This window comes from Corvus cornix, chromosome 14, assembly GCF_000738735.6.
Source record: "Corvus cornix cornix isolate S_Up_H32 chromosome 14, ASM73873v5, whole genome shotgun sequence".
Classification (NCBI taxonomy): Eukaryota; Metazoa; Chordata; class Aves; order Passeriformes; family Corvidae; genus Corvus; species Corvus cornix.
Window position 1 is genome coordinate 2,649,047 of NC_046344.1, and position 20,915 is coordinate 2,669,961.

The 20,915-nt window shown below is 37.9% G+C and overlaps 1 protein-coding gene across 2 annotated transcripts in view; it reads left to right on the forward strand.

Moving 5' to 3' along the window:
* The window catches only part of LOC104685044 (transformation/transcription domain associated protein), a 77,861-nt gene that overhangs the window by 45,797 nt on the left and 11,149 nt on the right, over positions 1-20,915 (forward strand). For both annotated transcript variants that reach the window (XM_039560137.1, XM_039560138.1), the window contains 14 exons: positions 41-160; positions 455-742; positions 1,296-1,433; positions 1,830-1,942; positions 2,470-2,605; positions 4,920-5,111; positions 7,023-7,218; positions 7,437-7,702; positions 8,414-8,514; positions 11,210-11,411; positions 12,470-12,634; positions 14,071-14,161; positions 15,630-15,829; positions 16,588-16,849. In XM_039560137.1, the coding sequence (XP_039416071.1) occupies positions 41-160; positions 455-742; positions 1,296-1,433; positions 1,830-1,942; positions 2,470-2,605; positions 4,920-5,111; positions 7,023-7,218; positions 7,437-7,702; positions 8,414-8,514; positions 11,210-11,411; positions 12,470-12,634; positions 14,071-14,161; positions 15,630-15,829; positions 16,588-16,849 (2,470 nt within the window). The remainder of the gene's footprint in view (positions 1-40; positions 161-454; positions 743-1,295; positions 1,434-1,829; positions 1,943-2,469; positions 2,606-4,919; positions 5,112-7,022; positions 7,219-7,436; positions 7,703-8,413; positions 8,515-11,209; positions 11,412-12,469; positions 12,635-14,070; positions 14,162-15,629; positions 15,830-16,587; positions 16,850-20,915) is intronic.

Below are 20,915 nucleotides of genomic sequence, written 5' to 3' on the forward strand. Positions count from 1 at the left end.
AATTGTATTTTCCTATTTCCATGCATCTCTTTGTTTACAGACGGGAGCGTTGCTGAGTGCCTTTGTTCAGTTATGTCATATTTCCACACCTTTGGCAGAGAAGACTTGGATACAGCTTTTTTCACGACTTTGGAAAATCTTGTCTGACAGACAGCAACATGTGAGAACCTCTCTCTCTCCCACTCACAGATTCCTCTTTGTAAATGACTGCTGTTCCAGGAAAATGTATTTGTGTGGTGACTTTGTTCTCTTGCTTTGAGATATTTGCCATTCTTAGGCTGGTGAATGCTGTATACCTGTATCGATTCCTCTTTTGAAAGAAATAGGGCCTTTCATTTTACAGACAGAAATGTACTTATTGAATGGTTGTTCACTGTACTAAAGAGATTTTAAATCTGATTTCTCTAATTGAAGAATCTGAATAGACAGATAACTATTATGTTTTTTCTTCTAGGCTCTAGCAGGTGAAATAAGCCCTTTCTTGTGCAGTGGTAGCCATCAGGTGCAGCGAGATTGCCAGCCAAGTGCCCTGAACTGCTTTGTGGAAGCAATGTCACAGTGTGTTCCTCCCATTCCCATCAGACCTTGTGTCCTGAAATACTTGGGTAAAACTCACAACCTCTGGTTTCGTTCTACACTGATGCTGGAACATCAAGCCTTTGAAAAAGGACTGAGTCTTCAGATTAAGCCTAAACAGACAACAGAATTCTATGAGCAGGAAAGCATAACTCCTCCTCAACAGGTACTGTTATATTTATTGAAATACCTTATGAAATACTAAGAGAGAAATCTAATACTGACAAGTCCAGCACTAAACCATGACCTCAAGTGTCACATTCACATGTATTTTAAATACCTCCAGTGGCAGTGGTGCTAGCATTGCCCTGGGCAGCCTGTTCCAGTGCTTTACAAGCTTTTCAGTGAAGACATTTTTCATAATATCAAATCTAAACCTCCCCTGGTGCAACTTGAAGCTGTTTCCTCGTCCTGTTGTATAATTGCCTTGTTGAAAAAATTTTGTTTTCTGTGATTCAGCCTGGTGTGTTAGGGAAGACAGGCAAGAGTCAGTGTTACAAGCCTTAGGATTTTTTTTGTCATGGATTGTTGTTGTTCTCAGTACTTGGTTGTTACTAATTGCTTGCCTTGTAGAATTTTAAAGAGAGTTTTAATTATAAGCACTTCTCTATTTCCATGTCTCTGTCAGCTTGCCTCAGTGTAGAACATGGGGTTTCCTACCTACTGTGCTTTATATGGACAGCTTGACTGTGGAGAAATATGTGTTCTTAACATTGTAGGAAATCCTGGATTCCCTTGCTGAGCTCTACTCCTTGTTACAAGAAGAGGATATGTGGGCTGGGCTGTGGCAGAAACGCTGCAAATTCCCAGAGACAGCAACAGCCATTGCTTATGAACAGCATGGCTTTTTTGAACAGGTACAGTCTTGATTTTAGAAATGATCTGAGTAGTTCTACTGTCAGCATGAATATTTTGGTCAGCAAGAAAAAACTCTGAATATTAGCTTCAGTCTTCTAAAATGGAAAGTGCCATGGCTTCCCTACTGTCTACAGCAGTAGTTTGAGGCCTTGTAATATTGAGGTAAGGTGAAATTTTTGTGCACACCCATCAGATTTTCATGACATTTGTCAGGCTGCCAAATAATGACTATATTCAGGTATGAGTTTTTTAATATTCAGGGCTTGCCTTTTTTTTTTTTTTTTTTTTTTTTTTAAATTATGACGGTTTTCTTATCACTTGTTTTTAAAAAGAAAAGAGTATTGAGTTATTGTGTATATAGCAGATGGAAACATGGAATGTTGAATTTTCTTTAGGCACAAGAAACTTATGAAAAAGCAATGGAGAAGGCTAAAAAAGAGCACGAACGGAGCAATGCCTCCCCTTCCATCTTTCCTGAGTATCAGCTCTGGGAAGACCACTGGATTCGGTGAGACTTGACAGCTGATGTAGAACAAGTATTTCACCCTGCAAATAGAAGCAAAATACCCTGCTGTTGGTTTAAAGCATTAGTTATGAGAATAAACTTACCTCAGGACTCAGCTCACATACAGGGAAAACTTAAGGGAATAAAACCAGCTATTTTGTATTCCCTTAACAGAACCTCAGCAGTGATATGCCTGAATTGCTGTAAAAATGTAATTTGCTATTGGTAGAAAAAGACTAGAGCTAAAATTTGTTTTTCCTATTTAAAATGGTTGTTCTGGGAGACACAAAATGCAGCTCTTCCCTGTTCACAGATTTCTGTATTATAACTGGTAATAAATAAATTAAAAAAAGAAAATAGTCTTCCCATCTGGATAAAACTTCTTCAATGCCTGCAAAGCTGCTTGCAGACAAACAAATATACAGATAATATTCTGATACACAACATTTATTGTCACTTTTATTGAATTTTATTTATTTTGGCTTTTTTTTTTTTCCTAACCAAATTGACACTGCTTTTGATTTTCTTAGTTGCTCAAAAGAGTTGAACCAGTGGGAGCCTTTGACAGAATATGGCCAGTCCAAAGGTCACATAAATCCTTACCTAGTGTTGAAGTGTGCATGGAGGGTCTCAAACTGGATTGCTATGAAGGAGGCTCTGGTGCAGGTGAGTGAGGGCTTTTTGTGCTCATGTTTAGTTTCTCCTCATCCTGTCTTGGGTATCTTCATCCTTCCTGTTTTAAGAACCATCCCATGAGAATAAGCTGGTGGTTATTGTTCTTGAGGCTGCTATAAACTGCCAGGCTCTATGGACTTCTTGGGGCAAATGGCAGACTTCTGTTGGAGTTGCCAGTAGATTGTCTGGAATTTATTTTTTTTTAGCCTTGTATATAGTGTCTCTAATCTATAGAAGATGGAAAACATGGGGGGTTTTTTGTGTTTTGGTTTGGTTTTTCTTTGGTTTGTTTTTTCTGTTTTTTTTTTTTATTTTAAGGAAATATATCCTCTTTTCATGGTAGGTAGAGTTGTTCATCTGTGATGAGTTAATATAGAAACATTAACCAGATGTCAAACTGATCTCTAAAAGGTGAGAATACTGCATTAAATCACAGGTGGAAAGGAGCTTGCAGATTTTCCTTGCACTGTTGTATACAGTGTGACATTACTGGAATTACTCTGCTAAAGATGCCAGAATTTGCAATAAAGGGGTGAAGTGCATATTTAAAATACAATGTGAAGCCAAATCTCTGAGTAGCAGACTGCATATGCAACAAAAACTCTTATGTGTGCTATTTACATTTCAATTAATTTCTTTTGTTCCTATAAGGCTTAGTATTTTGTGTCCTATTTAAGTATGCAACTTCAGAGGCTAAGTATAGAAATACAATTATTTGAGAAACTTTTAAAGCCTAAAATAAGAACTATCTTGTACAGTATATTATAAGCCTTGGGCTTGAGCAGAGTGAAATAGATCATGTCTGACAGGTTCTGGTTTTGTACAATTGCAAGCTGAGTGGAAGTGACAACCCTGAGTAAGTGCTGATATTAAATGTATTAAATGAGGTAGTTTCAGTAATGAGACATTTACTAAATGACTAAGGAGAAGATGCTGCTGAAGCCATAAATGGAGCCTTTGTGACTCTACTCAGGTTCTTGTAAGAGTGTCAGGACATGTTTGCATAAATATTAGGATCTGAAAGAATAATTGATTCTATGCTGCTGTACTCACTACTCCAATTTTATTGATATTCTTGAATGTGGCTGTTTTTTGGTAGATTCACAAGAGAGGCCAGAAAGGATAGCAAATATCTATCAGTTTTCATAAATCTTCGTGAAAGATTTTTAATAATCTGCTGCCCATTAAAGTTGAACTATTAAAACAGCAAGTAGCCTTTGATAGGACCCAAGACTCATTTCCATTTGCTCACACTGCCATTGTGTTTAATGATCCAGTAGATAACATAATAAAGAAGGAGATTATTTTCACTGTGTAAGTGTAAGGATGCTACCTGGCACGTTCTCTTTGCTGGCTCAGGTGTAAAAGTCAGTTGAGGATAACAGGAATAACAGTTGTAATGGTCACCATACAGTTGATCAACAAGGATAATGCAGAGGGATTTCTGTGTTGCACATCAAACCATAAAGGGCTCGATGTAAAGTGGAGGAAAAAGAAGTGAAAAAGTTGTAGATTAAAGGTGTGCAGTGTCAGCTGCTGAGCACTGGCTCAGTGCAAGTTTGCTCTAAACTGCTCTCAGAATTCAGGTGCTGCACAATTCAAGTGCTTTGCTGGGTTTAGTTGCCGTATTTCTACTGTTCCAGAATTCTGAGGAAATGGTTTAAAATTATTTTATAAATGATTTTAACACTACGACCTGACTTTGCACCTGTGCTCAGAAATTACCTTATCATAAATGAGAAGGTTGGTTATTGATTACTTGCAAAAATATTAGCAGCTCATTTTCATAGATTTAGCAATGCCCTAGAGTAGACAGGAAGTATAATGCTGCATAACATGGGACAGGTAGGGACAGGATCCTTTTGGGTGAGAAGTTGCCATTACATGTTCTGGAGCCCCTGAAGCATTTCAGACACTGTCTGTTATCTGCTGAGAAGCATCTTTTGGCTTTGTACAGGGTGAGTTGTTTGCTGTGAGCTTCCTGCTCCTGTGGCAGGGCTGCTTCAGGCTGGCTCAGCTCTTTGAGCTGCATTACACTTGTCAGTGTAAAAATACCCCAGCAGCAGCTTGGGCACTTCTACTCTTGTGCTGATCTGGCAGTTTATGTGCTAGCCTGCCCTTACCAGTAACTTCAGGAGAGCTGAAGCTCCTCTAGTGACATAAACGTTAATACTTCAATCTGATCTATTTAGAAGATGAGATTCTCTTTAAAGCATTAAAGCTGTTTGTTTAAGAGCGCTTTAAAAAAATGAACTGTTTGCATAGGAACGATCTTCACTGGATGTTTTTCCTATTCCATGACCAGGTGGAGTTGAGTTGTCCAAAGGAGATGGCCTGGAAGGTGAACATGTACAGGGGGTACCTGGCCATCTGCCACCCCGAGGAGCAGCAGCTGAACTTCATCGAGCGCCTGGTGGAGATGGCGAGCAGCCTGGCCATCCGCGAGTGGCGGCGGCTGCCCCACGTCGTGTCCCACGTCCACACCCCCCTGCTCCAGGTAGCAACCAAAGAGCTCTTATTTCCAGTTGTTCTCCAGTAGCAGGTTTCAGAATTTTAGTAGCTGCAAGTGTAAAATATTTCAGTGTATAGTACTGATAGTTTTTGCATCATGGTATTTTTTTGTTCAAAGTTGCAGAGCGTGTGTTTCTATTTCTTTGAAGTACCTGGTGCTTGTCAGGAAGAGCTTGTAAGAGATTGAAACCACTTTTTTTTTCAGACCTCCTGAAATATTTTTGGGAAGCACTTGGCACAATTCTGGTTATGTGGAATATGAAGTTTAACTATTGCATGAAACGAAGTAGCATGTATTACATGGTGAAAAATGAATGTTTGTGTCCTCTGCAACTTTCACACACATTTTACCATAACAAAACTGGACTGCTGTTTCCTTTTGAAATCAAACATCAAAATCAAGTATCAAATATCAACACCCTGTTGGTTTTCTCTTGGATTTAATTATGTAAATAATTCATTTTGCAACTGTAAGAGAAGAATTTTTGAGAGTAGATGTTATTTCCAAGTATAATTAAATGGAAGTAGGTGCCTAAATCCATCTTAAAAAATAGGATTTGGCTTTGAGTTGCTTTTAGAAGCTTCCTGAAAATGAATCTTGTATCCTTTGATCTGTGTGGTACAGCTGGAGCCAGTGTGGAAGTGGGGCTGGAGCAGGATCATGCTGGGCTTGGCAGTGTGGGATCTAGGCAAAACATTCCATTCATCTGGCATTTAGGCTGACTTTGTCCCTGTTTAGGTGTCTTATAAATATATACCTGACAAAGATTAGCTCTTGTTCCTGTGGAGGGAACCTTTCATCTCCAGGGGAGAAACTGTGGAATATCTCAGTGCCACCTGAACTGAGATGTCATAACAGGGATCATTTCTTGATGGGCCATTGCTCAGAGATCTGTGACTGTGCCCTGCCTGTGGAAGTGCAGAGGACTTTGCTTTGAGTTCTCTTTGATACAGAGGCCTCTGTGATTCTGTTAAGATCAGTAGTTTCACTCTGTGTGTGTGATTCATAACTAATCTACACGGTATGAGAAGGGACCTCTATAAAATGATTGTTCCTGTTGGTAGAGCTCACACAGCAGCTCATACCTTTGAATTTTTATAGTATAAATTGATGCATCAGATGAAGTGAATGAATATGGAAGTTTTCTCCATATTCAGAAGAAATTATCAAGTAAATAGGTACAGTGTGTGAGCTCACACAATACCCTTAGATGGCTTCTCAATGAATTTAATTCCTTCCTGATAAGTTTTCACCCATATTTCAAGTTTCCCCCCCGCCCAAGAATGGCAGCATCTGCAGCATGAGAAGATTAATATTGCTAAATAAAGTATTTAAGTACTTTCAGATATCAATTAAAACAAGCTTTTAAAACAATCTAATATGTATATATCCCTCATGAAGAAATGATGAATTAGTCAGTGACTGACAGAGGTACAAATGCAGCCTTCAATTTGCACTGCAGTAATTACTTTTTTTTTAATATCAGATAGTATGTGATTAAATACCCATGAGAAAATTAAATTTATGTGATGAATGGGTGTAGGATGAAGGTTAAGCTATTGTGAGAGCTGATACTGAGATGACTGTAGGAAAATATTACTTTAATTTATTTTGTTTCAAGAGATTTCACTCTATAAATTTGGACTGCCTTTTTTTTCCTGAAATAGTTATCTCATTTGGTTGATTAACAATGAATACAACTGTTATCTGCCAAGTGGTAGCTTAGAGAATACTACACTGGCTTTATTGTACTACAGGTAATGAAATTCCATTAAAGTTTGTGGGCCTTTTCTTCAGGTGGTTGAAGTTTTAACAAACTGTCTTCTGCCTTTAGTGGGTTCGAGACTGCTGCCATCTTCTGTTTGTTCCTTATTTATATTGTTTAATGTCTTCTAGGCAGCACAGCAAATAATTGAACTTCAAGAAGCAGCCCAAATAAATGCAGGATTGCAACCAACTAATCTGGGGAGGAACAACAGCTTACATGATATGAAGACTGTTGTAAAGACTTGGAGGAACAGGTTACCTATCGTGTCAGATGATTTATCCCACTGGAGCAGCATTTTCATGTGGAGACAACATCATTACCAGGGTAAGTTTGCCTGATCCAGCATGCACTCATCACAGAATTTTCCAACAACACATGGTTTGAAATAAGTGGCTTGATTTTGACAAGTTTTAGACTTTATTCAATTTTCATTAAAGCGTTTCATCATCTTAAGTCATCCATATCGTGTGTGTTGCTGTGTAAGATGCTGCTCTCTGTATAATGCCATTTACCATGACAAGCACTTCACATTCCCTTTCCAGCCATTGTGACTGCATATGAGAACAGTTCCCAGCATGATCCCAGTTCCAACAATGCCATGCTGGGAGTTCACGCCTCTGCTTCGGCCATTATCCAGTACGGAAAGATCGCTCGCAAGCAAGGGCTGGTCAACGTGGCCCTGGACATCCTGAGCCGCATCCACACCATCCCCACCGTGCCCATCGTGGACTGCTTCCAGAAGATTCGGCAGCAAGTCAAGTGTTACCTTCAGCTGGCTGGAGTCATGGGCAAAAATGAGTGTATGCAGGTAGGGCAGCTTTATCCCTGAAGCTGTTGTTGGAACTCGTGAGATTGCAGGGGCCATCAGATGCATTGATCTAAACAAGCTGCCTCTATCCAGAACAGAGGCTCAGTTTCTTTGGCAGGGAGTGTTGTTTTAAGTTGTGCTCTTAGTCCAAAGCAGTTAATGTCCTCTTTGAACTGGATACTGTGAACATATTAAAAATTAGCTGACCCAGAAGTAAAGTGGGAGTAGGTTTTTTGAAATCCTCCAAGATCGATATATGGAAGGGACTTTGAAAATGGCATTATTTGTGATGAGAAGAAACAACAGTGCTGCAAGACTAACTGAAGCTCTAAGTCAGTTCTGAGTGTCTGACTCATGAGTGGTGAAGTAAATCGTATGTGTTGATAGGGAAAAAATGTGATTTTAGGCAAAACTCACTGGCATGTGGTTGATCAGCAAACAAACCTTGTAATATATAACAATATAAATAATATTACAACATAAACAAGGTGGAAAAATAACCTGCTAAATGCTGTCTGTAGTATTTGGTTTGCACAAGCCAGTGGAAACTTAAAATTGTTGTCAGTCTGTATTTTTTAAAATGAAAATGAAATACTAGAAAGTTGCGCTATTTAAATTTCAAGAGAATATTTTAGCTGTTGTTTTATGGCACTTTTATTTAATAAATCCTTCCCTTTTAAAAGACTTTTCTCACTAAGGCTTATTTAACAGGGTCTTGAAGTTATTGAATCAACCAACCTGAAGTACTTCACCAAGGAGATGACTGCAGAGTTTTATGCATTGAAGGGAATGTTCTTGGCACAGATTAACAAGTGAGTATGCTGGCTGCAAGAGGCACTAGCACACATCTGAGAAAAATGCAGCTGAAGTATTCAACACAGTATTTGAGCAGAAAAGCTGTTCCGTATCTTTATACCAGTCTAAAATTTCTCACAATTCTGTAACAAAGTAAAAGTATCTATGAAAGTTCCTTTACAGTTTGAAGATGTAATGATTGGTCATATATTGGAAGTGTTTTAGGAAAGAAGTAGTTACAGCAAACCTTGCATGAGTTGATTTTTTTCCCAAGTTTTATATTTCAAGGGATGAGATGAGGTAGGGAGAATAAGTTTGTTCAAAGCTTTGCAGTTCGTGATAATTTTTTTTCCTTCTCTTTTTCTGTGAGTACTTGGACAAACTGATGTCTAACTGATGTCCTTGTGTAGTTGGCAAAAGGAGGTTACTTGAATTATGTTCTTAATAATTATCACATACAAAACCAAGGAGAAAAGGTTCAGTCCATAAGCTTACAGCTACTTAAACAAAATTAACCTCTGTTCCTCTCATTTCTGTTTCATTGTCTTTGGCTGTCTTTTTAATAGCTGCAGCTGGTGAAGGCACAGGGAAATCTGTGGTGGTGTAGCTTAGGCAAATCTGGTGTGTGATGCAGTGTGGAAATGGAACATTTATTTCAGACAATTGAACTGAAAACACTGATGTGGTGTGTTGGAGTCGTCTTGCACTGCAGCAATTAAACACCCAGGTGCAAGCCTTGCTCTCACACAACTATTTCTGTAATGGTTTCCCTTTGTCCTGACAGGTATTTTATGATTTTGAGGAAGATCTCTCTTTAATTCAATAAATAAATGTCTCATCAGTCAAATTTTGTTTGGTGAGGCCAAAAGGACCCCTTCAGATTTCAACAGCTTTTAGTGGGCATGGGATTTAATGGCAGTTTTACTACGTGTTACATATGGGTGGAATAATTGCTTTACCACTGCATTGTGGCCACTTATGGAAGGAAATCCATCAGGTTTTAAGCTGTACACTGCAACCTCACATAGCAATTCAAGTCAGGAAATGATGAATATCTTCTGTGGATACAAGAGAGAATTTTAAATAGGCAGAATGCAATTACCTTGATGGAAAGTACAGTGGGCTTTTATATGGTCACAGGCTTAATTGTAGTGAGGTGTAAGGAGAAGAAAATGTGCTTCCCCCATATTTTAAAATTTTTTAAAGTTCTTGCAGAGAATTGTCTCTATTTGTTCCTTCAGGATAAAATGGATAAAGGTTTCTGTTTAAAACATGGCTCTGACGTGTACTGAGTTTCTTAATCTTACCAAAAACCACACAAGCATTTTTTAGCACTGCAGTTGAGGTCAGGGATTTAGGAAGGTTTCAGTTAGGCCCAATGGCAGTGTTGAACCTGAAAATGGGACTGCTGATTGATTACCTGTGTGTCAGCGAAACTGAAGTTAGAGGTCACCTCTGCTCCTGCATCCTCCTGTGCTGCCCATTGGCTGGGCAAGGTTATAGAAACCATTTAAAAAAAAATCATCTTGGGTGTCAAGAGTGATGGATTGTAGAGTGGGAGGAAGGAAAACGGACGGAGAAGTCCCTTTTTTATAAAGAGGAAGTAGTGATACAAAGTCATCCATCAGGCTGCTGCTGGGCTGGTTCACTTCAAACCTTCATCCAGGGTGCAGGAAGCTTCTGAAGGCAAGGACACCAATGCAGCACAGAAACTAATACATGACAGACAAAGCTGTTTTCCTTTTTAGAGTTATGCCTCAGTAGCTGGTCATTTTAATTTAGTATTATAATCCTCCAAGCTAATATTGTTATGTTAAAAATACATTACATGTAACCTCAAAAAATGAGTCAAACAAGCACTATGTTACCTTCATATGGTTTATTTCAATGCTTATTCTGCAAGGGAGAAGTGAAGCTCTTTCTGTTAATAAGGAGTCTTGAACTACTTTAAAAGTTTCTTCATTTTGGTAATGCTTATGTGAGTTTTCTCATCCTTTACTTGTATACCTAAGAAGTAATACAGATTCAAGGACTGGATATATATTGGGATGAATCAGGCTAAATTTTGGACTTGTAACACTTGAGGAAACGTGGAGAAAACCTCAGGAGTAACAAACAAATAATCTTTTGGTTAGCCAGAACTGTGTGATTAACCTTCAAATTCCTTCACTTTTCCTGTTGAAAAAATAAACTTTTACAGCTGTGGGGATGAGGAACTGACTGTTTCCAGAAACTGTTGATTGTAAAATTTTTTATGACTTCACTGGAAAAGGAGTTAAGCAAGATGCAGTCCTCTGAAAGATAACGTGTGTAACATCTTCCCAATGTTGCTTTACTCCTTGTTTTTGCTCAGCAGAGCAGCATGTTTAAATGATTTTGCTTCCACTCCTCTGGTGTTATCATCTTCTTTCTCCCAGTTTCACTGCTTGGGTTCCCACTGGGGTGCACTGGAAGTTTTTTTTTTCTTTTTTTAAAAGGGAGGTTTTTAACACTTACAAAACTGTTTCCATTATGAAGCATTTACTTTTTGTAGGTGCTGAACTTTAAGGAAAGCAACGACAAAACAGTTATAAGGGACCTTACTAGAGAACCTAATGCAAAACTATCACTAAGTATTAAGAAAGTAATTGCTTGCCCTATCAGAAATCTGACTTACACTACAGGTAGTTACTAAATTATATAAAACTCATATTCTTACTTGTCACCATGCAGGTCTGAAGAAGCAAACAAAGCTTTTTCTGCAGCTGTGCAAATGCACGATGTGCTGGTGAAAGCCTGGGCCATGTGGGGGGATTACCTGGAGAATATCTTTGTGAAGGAGCGGCAGCTGCACCTGGGGGTGTCTGCCATCACTTGCTACCTGCACGCCTGTCGCCATCAGAACGAGAGCAAATCAAGGAAATACTTAGCAAAGGTGAGGTCTAGATGGCTGAAAAAGAATCTGTGCAATTAGAGAGAGGGTTACTGATGGAAAGCTCTAATTTAGGTGGAAAGGCTGTGTGTGGTTGGGCTGGTTGCACATAACTCATCTTGGGATGTTTTACTTCATTGGGATGTCTGGGGTTTCCTTTAGATGTGGAACCTTTCTGTAGGAGGAAGAGGACAAATCACATCCAGCATTTCTGCTACATAATGTGGTGAAATAATTGCAAAAGGGCATCCTTTGCTCCTTTAAAAAGTAACATAGTTTGAGGTCTGTTTATCATTACTATGGGTAAATAATATTGATTTTTACCTCAGTATTGCATTTTATTCAAGATAATCCTTTTCTGTTTTACTCTGAAATTCAGCAAACTTCTGGCTAAAAAAGCTATTTGTAGTATGCATTTCTCAGTTTGAGGATATTTAATCTCTTTCATGAAGGAAATTAATATAGCAGACCAAGGAAGTCAATCTGTTCTGACCATGAAACAAACACAGAAAATATTTTTTGAGATTAAAAGTGGCCTCAGTAGCACTCTGAATTTATTGGTCTTCCTGTCTGGTTGCATACCAGTTAATGATTTGAGTCAATGCTTAATATATTTACATATAAATTAAACTAGAAAGAAGTATCATTAGGGGTGGACAGTTAAAATAATTTAGAATACCCAAAGAAATAATCAAATTCTTGCATCAATGTTCATTTATCTCAGTTGCACATTTTAGGTTCTATAAAAATGCCTAAATTTATATCCACACCCCTAGCCAAAAACCCAAAGAATTTCTGGAATGCAGTCATCTTCATTTGCTCTTTTCTGTCTTGTTTCACAGCAAGGAGTACACTTACATTTAAATTTTAAATTCTTAATAATTTCTAAGGGAAAAAATAACATTGGCCAGGCATAGTGAATGTAAGTTCTGGTCTCTGAGGCAGCTTTAAAACTTATAAGGACTCCACAGTCATATTAATAAAGTATCTCTGCTTTTGTGCATCGTAATGATTGATGGGTCTTAAATTTAAGCACTGATTCTTTTGGAATTCTCTTCCAGGTTCTTTGGCTGCTGAGTTTTGATGATGATAAGAACACCTTGGCAGATGCAGTGGACAAGTATTGTATTGGTGTCCCACCCATCCAGTGGCTTGCCTGGATCCCACAGCTGCTGACGTGCCTGGTTGGCTCAGAGGGCAAACTCCTCCTCAACCTCATCAGTCAGGTACAGAAGATAATCTCTAATTCTTTATTGTCTGTAATCTTTGTTGGCAAGATGAGACACGAATATCTTTTAAAGCAAATTACAAAAACGCCAGGCTTTAGAAATGGTATTGTTTGCAACTGTTGATGTGTTAAACAGTGGTAACTTCTGTCTTTAAGGAGGATATTTTAAATTTCAAAGTGAATTTTACTTGCTGAGATTTAATCCACTGAAATTGTATCCCTGTTTGCATGAGGCACTATAGCTGTCCTTCTGGAATTCTATTTAATATATTTTTGTGAATGATATAGAACACACAAAATACATAGTTAAAAATACTTGTAACACAGGAGTAGGGATAAAGAGTGGTTAACTTTAGTAGCTAAAGCTTGGTATTGTCTGGCAACACCAGTGTGCTCGACTGCCTTCTGACAGAAATAAACTCATTTCAACACATTGTAGACACTTTTATATTTGTTGAGATCTGTATAAAGTCTTTCGAAGTGAGTGCTTGCTCAGCAGTTGTAATCTAGTTGGAGCTTCGTCTTACAAATATCACAGATACTCCTGTCTGTCTTGCCTTTAAACATCAGGTACATAGAAAAAACATGAAATTAAAAAATATCATATTTTCTGTGTTACTATTTTAAAACTCTGCAATTCTCTTCAATTAACTTTTGAGTTACAGCCCGAAGCATTTGTGTGTCAGGTTAGTGATGTGCCATAAATATCATATTACTGAACAGTTCAGTTCCATTGCAATATTTCTACCACTTACCATATCCATTTGGATGGAGAAAGGATCTATGATTTAGTAAAATTGTGGCTGGAGAAGTCTCAAATGATGTCTTAAGATGTGCTCTATTGCAGGTAGTAGACACATGGTTTCTTTCCTTTAATAGATACTGAGATTTACAGATTTAAATGGGTTGCTGAATGTTAACATCTCTTTAGGGTTTTTTTTTTAATGGAAGCCATAAAATCCTGTTTTTATTTTTGGGTGCAGTTGGTATCCCCTTACATTAAGTGCCACAATTAGGTGGAGTAAAGTTACTCTCTAATGGGCTTTCTTATCAAGTATCGTGGGGCTTGCTGGGAATTGTGGCCTAATTTAAAGACTAACCACTGTCATTATGTCTGTTTTTCTTCCATTATGCACATGAGTAAGATCTTTGAGCTGGCCCAGCTGGGGCTCTGACATTATGCTACTTTCAGGTTTATTAGGCAATATGATCTGGAAGCTCTAATTAGGTAATGTCTTAGCAGTGTGTGCAGGGAGCTACCAATTCATCCTCTTCGGGTTTTTCTTACACAAAGAATCTTTAATTTCCATGAGCTTTTATTTAACACAAAGAGCTGATTATTCCTGAATTAGACTCATTTACAAGAGAATCTGTCCATGTTGATGTGATCTGTAGTCAGTATTCCTTAACTGAGAAATGTGTATCTCCAAATAGGTGGGAAGAGTCTATCCCCAAGCTGTTTATTTCCCTATCAGGACCCTCTATTTGACCTTGAAGATAGAACAGCGAGAGCGCTACAAGAGCGGTGAGTTTGGTCCTGATAGAATTGCTTGGGCTCTTTGTAACTTAATTGTTATGTTGTGTTCCTCTGGATTTTACAGAGAAAACAGATTCTTTAGAAAACCCACTTAGCGAGGCTAAGGAAGAAAATTCTTGATAAGCTTTGCTTGCATTGATTTGTTTCTGTCAAGTTAAATCTGCAGATGGCTTGAGCTGTCTCAGATTTTCTTGTATTAAATACTCACCAAGAAGAGTTTAATCTCTTTCATTCTCGTGTCAATTATTGAGAATCACATGTTCTTTACTGGATGTTTATCTTGATAAATTTTTGGAGGAGGAGAAAATTCTTGGTTTATAAATACAGGAGAACGTCACAGTTTTTTAAGATTCTCTTGTCTAATTTTCAATGGAAGCATGAACTGTGCAACATTCAGTTTGTTTTCAAAGAGCCACACTGGTAAAAATAATATCTCCATAATAACTTCTTATGGTTAATTTTCAAGTAAAATGAGCATCTAAGTTTACACCAGATAAAATCAATGTTGGCTTTGAGAAATGTTTGGGAAAGCATTCAGCAACTTGCACAACAACTGGCTTCCCAAGAACAAATCACATCTGGAATAGTTGTGTCAAATGATTCCACAGAAGTTAGTTGTTCTTTTGTCCCATATAATTTCCAGCAAATCCTGGGAGAGCTACTTGAAGAACTCTCATTTCAGCTCCGTGTTCTTTATTATAAAGTGCATTGTTTATTTAATTTCCCTTTCCACTTGGGAATTAGTTCACTTAATTTCTGTATAAAATTTGAAAGGGCACTAATTAAATAATGTTTTATTTTTCTTTGGGTGCTCCTTTGCAGAAGGAGATGCCCACATGCCTTAATAATTTATTCTTATCCAGCAACAGTAAAATATTTCCCTGTAGGTTCTGCCAAAAACCACTGCTGGGTGGGTGGGTTGGTTGTGTGAGTTAGTGGGGGTCATCTGATAAAGCAAAACTCTGCTGATCACTGTCTGATACAGCTGTCATGCTAGAGATGTTTTGTGCTAAAAGATACAGAATGTGACAATTTGTCTGTTGTTGGCATGAACATATTTATTCTTTAGTTATGTGTGAAAGGTCTCCCCAAAATGGAAGGGAAAAAACCACCCATAATTCAGATTATTTCATCCTCTATGAAACAATGTCTGTTACTTCAAGAGCATAGGTTGGTAATGTAAAAGCTACACCTCCTATGTAGTTTTGAGGAGTGTTTATTTTGCTTTAATGTTGGGAAGTCTGTACCACTAAACAGCATTTGGTGCAGAGTTTTCTCTACAAAACCCCAATTTTCTTTCTAAAAAAAAATTTTCTGAAACTCAGTAAGTAATACATAATTAATACTTAATGTAAATCTCAAGCCAATTCTTGGAATGATTTATTTTATTTCACATGGGCGCGTATCAAGTTCGTGAAAGGTAATTCTTCCTTCCTTTATAATGTTCACTTTCCAGATTCAGGGCAACAGCAGCCAAGTTCAGTTGGAAATCAGTCCCACTCTGCCTCAGACCCTGGGCCCATCAGAGCCACTGCCCCAATGTGGAGATGCAGCAGAATTATGCACATGCAGCGGGAATTGCATCCAACACTTCTGTCCTCCCTGGAAGGCATTGTGGATCAGATGGTCTGGTTCAGAGAGAATTGGCATGAAGAGGTATTTGGCTTCAATACACCTTCATATGTATGCATCATATAAGGGAAATTTAACTGCAAAATATTTATCCAGAATTAATTTTAAACATGAAAGCATAACTGTTTGTTTTGATTAGTAAACTGATGTATTTGTAGAAGTAACTGTTCTGATTGGAATTTAAGGATCTTGGTTATTTCTGGGAGCAGTACAGAGGCTTTGCAGAACTGTTAATGTGATGAATGCCTCTAGCATTTAAGCTGTTGCTCATACTAAGTGAAAATGTATATTGTTACACTGAGTTTCAATGATACCAGTTTCCTTCGTGAGCTGGTGGTCTGTGACAGGTGGTGATTGTTACCTGAAATTTGAATTACAACAGAGAGCAGATGGACCTGCCACTCTGCTGTTATTTGCTTCTCAAAGTGTTGGACTGTTCTGTTCTGTCTCCCTAGCAGAGTGTTTATTTGAAGGTTTCCTTATATCACATTTTTTTCATATATCTCAAAACATGAAGTCTTAAAGTTACCTGCTGTTGAAAGGAGCAAGTTGTCCTTTGTGATGCAGCATTTCCCCCGCTCAGTTTGTTTGCAATGCTGATGGAATTCAGTGCTGTTATTCTGATTAACCCTCTGATGCCTTTTAAAAGTAGAGTTTTGAGTAGATGTTTCTGAGAGGATAATTTTGCTATATAAAATGCAGTGTGGGAATAAATATTTGGTGTCAAATCAGAAGGCCTAATCTTCCTGACTATTTTGCTTTTTTTTTTTTTTCATCCTTAGGTTCTTAGACAGCTGCAGCAGGGCTTGGCAAAGTGCTACTCTGTTGCCTTTGAGAAAAGCGGAGCCGTTTCAGATGCCAAAATCACTCCTCATACACTGAATTTTGTCAAGAAGTTAGTCAGCACCTTTGGAGTGGGTCTTGAGAACGTCTCTAATGTGTCCACCATGTTTTCTAGTGCAGCCTCAGAGTCTCTAGCTAGGAGAGCACAGGCAACAGCTCAAGACCCCGTGTTCCAGAAGTTAAAAGGGCAATTTACAACAGGTAAATGTTTAAAATTTTTTTTAAATGTTGCTTTTAATCTCAAGAAAATTTTCCTCCAGTTCAGCTGTGAGGGCATTCTGCTTTTTAATTCCAATATCTTTCCTGAGAGAAACTTTAGAAAACAGCACCTTTGTGTCATTCAGCAAACCTGGAATAGTTTTGTTCCAGTCTTTTGTGGAGTAACAAATGTAATTCAGGTGGAAAACAGACATCAGTCTGGAGAATAAATATATTGTATTTTTATTATTGAAGACTCTCGTTTGATCACATATGTATTTAAAGATAAATTAGATTACTTCACTATAATATTTTTGCAATTTACACAGAACTGCCTGCTGTATGTGAGGGACAGTAATGATCTCTGTCTCTGTGATGCCAGAATTTAATGACATTTTCACTCCAGAACTCCGAACTGATGGTTTTATGTGAAGTCTCTCAAAACAGCCTACTTCTGATGAGTAAGATTACTTTAGTGTTTTGGATAACTAGATTATAAAAATTCTATTACCCAAATTTACATCACTGGTAAATTGAATCAATAACTTTAATCAGATCTAATAAAAAAGATACTTAAGGGAAGTAGCTTTTTGCTTCATTCATTTTCTCTTAACCAGTGGTTACATATTTAAGTATCTGATCTTGATTTAAAATTCTAAGAAAAGCTTGTTTACAAGCTTGATTTGTTTGGTGAAATGTGTTAAGGCCACGCAGCTCACATATGACAGAAGGTGACACTGATTGGCATCAGTGTTTTGGGTTGCCACAATTTTGAGTGTTGCATAAATAACTGAGAGTGTTTGACAAGTAGACTTGGGGTGTTTTTTCAAGCATTTTGCTGATAATATTGTGAAAATAAGGGAACTGATGGGAATCTTGTGAAAGTAACTCAGTTGTAGAAATGACCTACGTATCTTGTGCACGCCGTGCATTGCATGATGTCCTTTCTGAGGCACAGCAGTTGCATGACAGCAGATAATGAAAGTCCTGAACCATATGATTAAATTTTTACTGGATGAAGTGTACTAGGGAGGGAAATGGAAGTAGAAACACTTTGTGTGCCTTTAATAGGAGCATACAGGGGGGGAAAAAAATCATTGGATAATGATTAATGGGATGAAATTTCACCAGTCCAAGTGCAGGATTCTGTACCTAGAACAGAGCAATAGTGCCAGGTACAGGTGTAAATGGGGAGAGCAGGTACCTGGGGGTGCTGCCTGGCAGGCAGCAGGCTCAGTGTGATGGGTGGTTGCTGTAGATCCCTTCCAGCTGAAGTACTCTACATTTAATACAAGTCTGGACTTGGTTTTAATTTTTAATAATTGTTTATAGTCATTACATGGCAGCAGTAGTTTAGCCACTTGTTTACTGCTCTAAGCGTTGTTGATATGCTCAGTTTTGGTTGGATTTGAGTTATTTTTGGTCTGTCACAGTATCTCTTCCTGCTTCCTTTCCTGTGAGCATCAGAGAGATCTGGGGTTTCTGAGGTGTAAAGGAGAAGTAAATACACCACCAGACTCAAGTCTGCAATATCTGAAGTAATATTTCAAAACATTTCTAGAGAAACATTTAAGAAAGTTTAATTACACTTCAGTTCCAATTTTTTAGTGAAAAAATGGAGATGATTTCCAGTTTTTTACACTGTTTTTATTTTTTATTATTCTATTTTTATATATCTTTGTGATATATAAATGGCTGCTAAGCTTTTCAGATTTTCTCTCTTAATTAAAGAATTATATGGAACAACATATAAACCGAAGTATAACATAGGCCTGGTCATAAAAATCATGTGAAGTCGTTGAATGCGAAGTGTTTCTTAGTAAACTTCAGTTAAATAACAGTAATTACTTTTTTTTGAAGAGTTAATGTTTTATTTTTCAAATATGATGAAATATGAATGTTTGCAGGATACCAGTAATTATTTTGCTTAGTGCTGGATTAGATTTTATTTTAATCTATTATATCCAGTGTTTAAATTTACAAGTTAAAAGTGGGAAAACAGAGGAAATTAAACCAATCAGCATACTTAATAATTTCTGTAGTTTAATTCATTATGCCTAAAATGAAAATAAGTTTTTTATTGATTTTGCAATAACAACAAAATGTATGTAAATAACTGAATAGGATTGTAATTACTGTACTGAAGATTGCAAAGACTATTTTAACATGATGAGAAACCAATTGTAGAGTGTGCCTAATGTGTCCTTCTGTCACTCTACAATGTTCATGTTTGTTTTTCCCATTCTCAGTACTAGTTGCATTTGGATGATGGAAGGTAATTACAATGGTTGCTTTTCATTTCAAAAGTATCCAAGCTAAGGAGCTGCCTTGGAGTAAACTTTTTGTCAATTATTCCCAGATTAATGTTGACAGCTATGTTTTATTGACACTTTCAACAGGGTTTGGTTGCATAATCATTTCCATCAACATCAGGGTTGTATTTTGATTTCTGTTTGGAGCCACTGGGGACTCTCACACCATCTTATGTTCTAAATTCTAAATTCTGCAGCAGTGTGGACTGTTGGAGCTGTGATAGGTCATCTTTACCCCATCCTAATGTTATATTATAAAAACAAATTTTCCTTTGAATTTTTTTTCTGGAACTTCAAATGCACAGTTCTTTGACTATCTGTTCTTTGTTCTTTCTCTCCTTTTCTGCTAAACCTTTTGACATCAAAGAATAGAAAATGCTGAAAAATGCTCCCTTTGAGAGCTCTCTCAGCAGTGTAAGCAGCAGAAAAGCTGCCTCAATTGTCCTTTTGTGGGCAGATGATAGCTTACAGTTTGGATCAGCTTCTTTCTGCAACCATCTCTCCACTCAAGCTGAATATGAATGGACCAAAATACACCCTTGAAGGGCACAGTAATTTCCTTGAGACTTTGTCACCCAGCACAATGAATTCTTCACTATACATGGTAGCTCTGTAGTCAGGAGGAAGCTCTTGAAACCCAAATGTGGCTCTGAACTGGGGGGAGAGGGCAGGGGAAACGGCTCTGCTCATTTTCAGCTTTTTTAAGGATTTTTTTTCCCCCTTTTTGCTCAAGAGTGAACATAGCATACTTTGCTAGCTCTTTCTTTGCTTCCCTTGTAATTTTTAGGTAACAGGATGTTATGCAGGAAATCCCGATGAAGAGATGGATAATATTTGACCTTGGTCTGGTCTGTTCAGTCTTGGTGTTCTGGAGCTGAGAGATAAACCAGAAGTCCTGCTCCATATTTCTGCTCTCCTGTCACTGAGATTTTTCATCTTTGTTGTTTTTTTCCAGAAGTTCTTGTGCGATTAGAAAGAAGTTTTGGGAAGTAGAGTATATAAATGTTTGAATAATAACTTCAAAAGCAGGACAGCACTTCAATTTTGGAGAATGCTTGGATCTTCTTCAGTGTCATGGGCATAAAGAATTGGCCTGCTTTGTGCAGCTGAACTTACAACTCAGTCCTCAGGGATACCTTACATGAGCTTGGCTTTTTAGCTGGACATCCTTGAGGTGTGAACCTTTAATGGGATCAGGCTTTTCCTATGGTCAGAATATCTCAAAAATCTTCAAATGAACTGTTGCTTGCTCAAAAAGCATTAATGCTTTTCATTGATTACAACTATTTTCTTCCATGGTGTTTTTCTATAGTTCAGGAGTCTTAATTTGGAGGTGTTTGTTTCCTTAATGCCATGTTAGTGTTCTGTAGGTCAAGGGGACTGGGGGGAACAGAGGGTTTGGTACTCCAATTTTGGTACCTCCAGTGTGTTTTTTGGTGTTGCTTCCTGAGAAGTCATGGTACAGCCCTCAATCAAAGAGTGTTGAGAGCCATCAGGATTTTTTTAGGTTGGTCTCACTGGGAAGAAGATTGTGCCTCATTTCTCCTTCTCTTGAGAGTGGCAAGAAACTTCAGCAGCATTGAGCAGAGAGAGAGCAAACTGCTTCCACTGCAGTCTGTGCCATGGCCTTCAGTGAAAATCTCCATTAAGGACGAGGGGGAAAACTTCCCATTCTGTTTAGGAACAGATGGTGCAAGTAGTGAGGTGCTTCAGACCAGTGTGTGTTGGCTTGAGAGAGGTGTTCTCCAATGCTAAGT